Source organism: Manacus vitellinus, unplaced genomic scaffold, assembly GCF_001715985.3.
Source record: "Manacus vitellinus isolate BGI_N305 unplaced genomic scaffold, ASM171598v3 scaffold_119_pilon, whole genome shotgun sequence".
NCBI classification, from domain to species: domain Eukaryota; kingdom Metazoa; phylum Chordata; class Aves; order Passeriformes; family Pipridae; genus Manacus; species Manacus vitellinus.
The window spans coordinates 103,137-107,834 of record NW_021938894.1 but is presented as its reverse complement, the minus strand read 5'-3'; the positions used below and the strand labels follow the sequence as shown (position 1 = coordinate 107,834).

Sequence of the window (4,698 nt, the reverse complement as noted above, 5' to 3'; positions counted from 1 at the left end):
CCTGGCCCCGTGGCCAGCGTTTGGTGGGCAATGCCCACTGTGCCCAGGCCGAGGGGCTGCAGCTGAGCAGGGCCCCCCCACTGCCCCACAGGGATGACCACGGGTTCAGCCCCCTGCACTGGGCCTGCCGTGAGGGCCGCTCCAACGTGGTGGACATGCTTATCATGCGGGGGGCTCGCATTAACGTCATGAACCGGGGGGACGACACCCCGCTCCACCTGGCTGCCAGCCACGGCCACCGCGACATCGTGCAGAAGGTACCTGTGCCCCATGCCAGCACCTGCCCTTCCCCACCCCCTGTGCAGCCCACCGCCCCACCCACACAGTGCTCAATCCCCAGTCACCCGGCATGCCCACAGTGCCTCTGAGCCCCTCCTCCGACCCCCTCTGAATCCCTCTGAGCCCCACACCAGCTCAGCCCCCTCCCCACAGCTCCCAGTGTACTGCTCCTGCCTCCCCCAGGACAAGGCGCAGGGAGGACAGGGACAGTGCTGGGCTCACAGGGACAGTACTGGGCTCACAGGGACTGTCCCCTGTCTCCAGCTGATGCAGTTCAAGGCGGACATCAATGCAGTGAACGAGCATGGGAACACACCACTGCACTATGCCTGTTTCTGGGGACATGAGCAGGTGGCCGAGGTGAGCGGGAGCACCTGGATGGGCAGGAGGGAGAGGAGGGGAGGGGGGAGATCACAAACCACAGCCTTCGCTCTCTGCTCGCTCAGGACCTGGTGGGGAGCGGGGCCCTGGTCAGCATTGCTAATAAATATGGCGAGACCCCCACGGACAAGGCCAAGACACCACTGCGGGAGGTCCTGAAAGGTACGAGGGCCCTGTAGGGCCCCACACCTGTCCAGCCGTGACAGGCTCCAGGTGCCAGTGGGTGCCACCCTCCTCCCTCTCCCTCTGCAGAGCGCGCTGAGAAGCTGGGCCAGAGCCTCACCAAGATCCCCTACAAGGACACGTTCTGGAAGGGCACGACCCGCACTCGGCCAAGTAAGGACTGCGGGTCCTTTGGCAGGGGGTCATGGTTCCCCCATGCCCTGCCAGCGCCGGACCCTGGGTCCAGCAGCTGTGGGCATCCATCCCCCTTCTCCTGCAGGGAATGGGACCCTGAACAAACTCGCTGGGATTGACTTCAAACAGCTGAGCCTAAGTCAGAAGCTCAATGAGAACCAGTCAGGAGAGGTGGGTCCCTCCTGCCCTCAGACAGGCCTGTGCAGATCCCCCGTGTCCTGGCCCTGCCAGGCACGGCCGCTCCAGGGTCCCACAGCTGGGTGCAGGGGGGGCTCCTGCCTGGCTCATTGTGGACCCTTGGTCCCATGCGCTCCAGAGGCCCCCCCAGCCCCAGGCAGGAGCCTGGAGGGGGCTGGGAATCTCCTGCCCTTCTCACAGTGCCTGTGCCCCTGCTCCCCCTCCAGCTGTGGAAGGGTCGCTGGCAGGGCAATGACATCATCATAAAAATGCTGAAAATCCGGGACTGGACGACACGGAAGAGCCGGGACTTCAACGAGGAGTACCCTAAGCTGCGGTGAGTGCCCCACCTGCCCCGGACCAGCACTAGCACTTGCTTGGGGCCACCCACCCCAGCATCTGGCCAGGGCCATCACGGCTCTCAGGGTGTGGGGAAGGTGGGACCTACCCTGCTCCGCAGGGCCAGGAATGCTCCAGAGCGGTGCCCAAGGGGTGGTAGGCCCTGGGGGATGGCAGGGAACAGCTAAGAAGGTGCAGGCAGCTCTCCCCACCGCCCCATTCTCAGGGCTGTCACTTCTCTTGCAGGATCTTCTCCCACCCCAACGTGCTGCCGGTGCTGGGTGCCTGCCAGGCCCCCCCAGCCCCCCATCCCATTGTCATCAGCCACTGGATGCCCTATGGCTCCCTGTACAACGTCCTGCACGAGGGGACCAGTGAGTGCTGGGGGACAGTGCATTTGGGGGTAGTGGACCCCCCTCCAGCTGCAGCCCTAGGGTAGGCTCACCCCCTGTCATGCTCTCCCCAGACTTCGTGGTGGACCAGATGCAGGCAGTGAAGTTTGCCTTTGACATTGCGCGGGGCATGGCCTTCCTGCACACGCTCGAGCCCCTCATCCCGCGGCACCACCTCAATAGCCGCAGTGTCATGGTGAGTGGGGGGCCCAGACCCCCTCCCAGAGCAGGGGGGCTCCCCGGGGGCTCCTGCCAACCACCCACTCTCCCCAGATCGACGAGGACATGACGGCGCGGATCAGCATGGCCGACGTCAAGTTCTCCTTCCAGTGCCCGGGGCGGATGTACGCCCCAGCCTGGGTGGCCCCCGAAGGTGAGCGCCCCATTCCCAGCCCCACAGCGTGGCCCCTCTCTGCCCCAGCCCCGCTCACCCCCTGCCACCCCCCAGCTCTGCAGAAGAAGCCAGAGGAGATCAACCGGCGCTCGGCTGACATGTGGAGCTTCGCGGTGCTGCTGTGGGAGCTGGTGACAAGGGAGGTGCCCTTTGCTGACCTGTCCAACATGGAGATTGGCATGAAGGTGAGGGGCTGGAGGGGAAGGGGGTGATTTAGGTCAGGTAGGGCAAAGATATTCTTCCCTGTGAAGGTGGTGATGCCCTGGCACAGGTTGCCCAGAGAAGCTGTGGCTGCCTCATCCCTGGAAGTGTCCAAGGCCCGGCTGGAAGGGGCTTGGAGCAACCTGGGCTGGTGGAAGGTGTCCCTGTCTGCGAGGGCAGGGCCCTGATCCTGACTCCAGCCCCTCTCCCTGCTCGCAGGTGGCACTCGAGGGGCTCCGTCCCACCATTCCCCCTGGCATCTCCCCCCACATCTGCAAGCTGATGAAGATCTGCATGAACGAGGACCCAGCCAAGCGCCCCAAGTTCGACATGATTGTGCCCATCCTGGAAAAGATGCAGGAGAAGTAGAGGGGAGGTGCCTCCCCTCCCAGTGCTGCCTTGCACCCCCCACCACCCCCAAGTGCCTTTAACCCCAGAGCCGGGGGGAGCAGGGGACACCCCTCACCCTGAGCCAGCCACGGACACACGGTACAGACGGCGCTGCCTCCGCTGCGGGACCCGGCCCCTAGGGCTGGGGGGGCAGGCCAGGGGGGTTGCCCGTGACGCCCAGCACTGCCCCTGCTTCGCGCTTCACCGGCCGCTTCCCTCCAGCCCCGGCATGGCCACCGGCCCCCAAATAAACGTTTGGTATGGAACCTTCAGCTGCTGGGGTGCAGAGAGGGGCTGCCCTTGAGTCTGCGAAGCCCTGGGCACAAATTGGCACCCACAGCAAACCTCTGGTGCCCAGTGCAGGTGGGTGGGTTCAGGACCTCCTCAGGAGGTGCCTAGTGCAGGGGTGGGTGGGCTCAGGACCCCCTCGGCAGGTGTCCCGCACAGAGCCTGGCATGGAGTGGGGTGGTGGTGTGGGCTCAGGGCCCTCTCCCTGGCTCCATCTGCAGTGCTGCCAGTGCAGCCCCCAAGCATTCCCTGTAGGAAACAGTTTGGGAAGGAGGAGGGAAGAGTGCTGGGCAGTCCTGTTCCCCCCGCCCCACTCTGCTCCAGCCCCGGGAGGAGGGCTGAGCCCCCCGGGACTGGCAGAAGGGGGTGAGCCTGGCAGCCCCTCTTTGGGGAGCCAGGGCCAGCATTTGTGAGTGCAGGCACAGGAGCCGGGCTGCCTTCCCACAAAACCCTCCTGGGTGTTTAATGGCACCAACACAGCCCCTACAAACTGCCTGAGCCCCCCAGGCCCTACGTGAAGTAATGTGGCTTCTTCACATTGATGCCGTACTCGGCCAGCGCCGGCGTCAGGTCCTCCATGGTCAGGGTGTACTTCTTGTCCTGGGGGACACAGGGCACACAGTCATGGCAGGGACAGCCAGGGGGGTGGGACTCCCCTATGGCATGGGGATAGGGGTGTCCCACTCCCAGAGGAGCTGCTGGGCAGTGTTGGGATGTTCTCAGCTCCCCACATGCCATCGCTCTGTGTCCTCAGCCACCCCCAGACCCTGAGCAATAAGTGCCATTGCCCTTGCGGGACCCCAGCCCCCTAATGTGACATTACAAGGGTCCCCACTGACCCCCTCTCAGCTGCTCCCCAGCATTGGAGCTGCCAGGAGGCAGCTGCTCCCACACTCTGGGGGGGGCACCAAAGCATGTCCCCGCCAGCCCCTCCCCACCCGTGGGGACCCCCAAGAGCACGGCAGGGTTGGGGTTCCTGCTCCCCACATCCCAAGCTCAGCCCCAGCCCGAAGAGGGGGTTCGCTGGTGCCTCCACCTTGCTCTTGCTGCGGGAGCTTCCCGAGGCCGTGCCCTTCATCTTGCAGTGCTGCAAGGCGTCGTTGGCGATGTCGGAGATGAACTTCTGCGCTGCCAGCGAGATCAGGCGGATGCTGCGGGGCAGGGACCGCGTCGGCGAGGGGCCGGGGGGTTAATCCTAACCGTGGGCCCCACTGCCGCCCCCCACCCTGCTGCCACTTACATGCGGGGGTCCGAAGCCTCGAACCCCGCCCGGTTCAGGTAATACCCCGTCACGGCGTCCGGGATCTGGGGAGGGAAGAGCTAGGACAGCTCCACGGCCCCGTGGGAGCTGCCCCGTGTCCGTCCCCTCCCGGGGACACGCCTCGTGTCCCGTCCCGTCTCCCCGGAGCCGCCCCGTGCGCCGGTACCGTGGGTGTGTAGTCCTCCAGCTGCATCAGGAAGTCCACGAGCGGCGTGGTGGACACCACGGGCTTCACGTCG

The 4,698-nt window shown here is 65.5% G+C and overlaps 2 protein-coding genes across 2 annotated transcripts; one reads left to right on the top strand and one right to left on the bottom strand.

The window, feature by feature from the left end:
• The first annotated feature begins 91 nt into the window (after positions 1 to 91).
• Positions 92 to 3,182, top strand: ILK (integrin linked kinase). The gene is made up of 11 exons (XM_029965744.1): positions 92 to 257; positions 544 to 639; positions 726 to 822; positions 913 to 996; positions 1,103 to 1,188; positions 1,422 to 1,531; positions 1,780 to 1,907; positions 2,000 to 2,121; positions 2,199 to 2,298; positions 2,374 to 2,504; positions 2,740 to 3,182. Exons 1-11 carry the CDS (start codon positions 156 to 158, stop codon positions 2,887 to 2,889), a joined length of 1,206 nt encoding a protein of 401 aa, XP_029821604.1. The 5' UTR covers positions 92 to 155; the 3' UTR covers positions 2,890 to 3,182.
• A 450-nt stretch (positions 3,183 to 3,632) lies between these two features.
• Positions 3,633 to 4,697, bottom strand: TAF10 (TATA-box binding protein associated factor 10; the record flags this gene model as incomplete). Its single annotated transcript, XM_029965747.1, has 4 exons — positions 3,633 to 3,798; positions 4,235 to 4,349; positions 4,439 to 4,503; positions 4,626 to 4,697. Coding segments are annotated over 4 exons (342 nt in total), but the record flags the coding sequence as incomplete, so codon positions are not given.
• Between the last annotated feature and the right edge of the window lies 1 nt (position 4,698).

Coding starts and splice junctions, on each gene's coding strand:
- ILK (XM_029965744.1), top strand. CDS start 156: ATGCTTATCATGCGGGGGGCTCGCATTAACGTCATGAACCGGGGGGAC. Junction 1,189..1,421: donor ATGAGAACCAGTCAGGAGAG/GTGGGTCCCTCC, acceptor CTCCCCCTCCAG/CTGTGGAAGGGTCGCTGGCA. Junction 2,122..2,198: donor TCAATAGCCGCAGTGTCATG/GTGAGTGGGGGG, acceptor CACTCTCCCCAG/ATCGACGAGGACATGACGGC.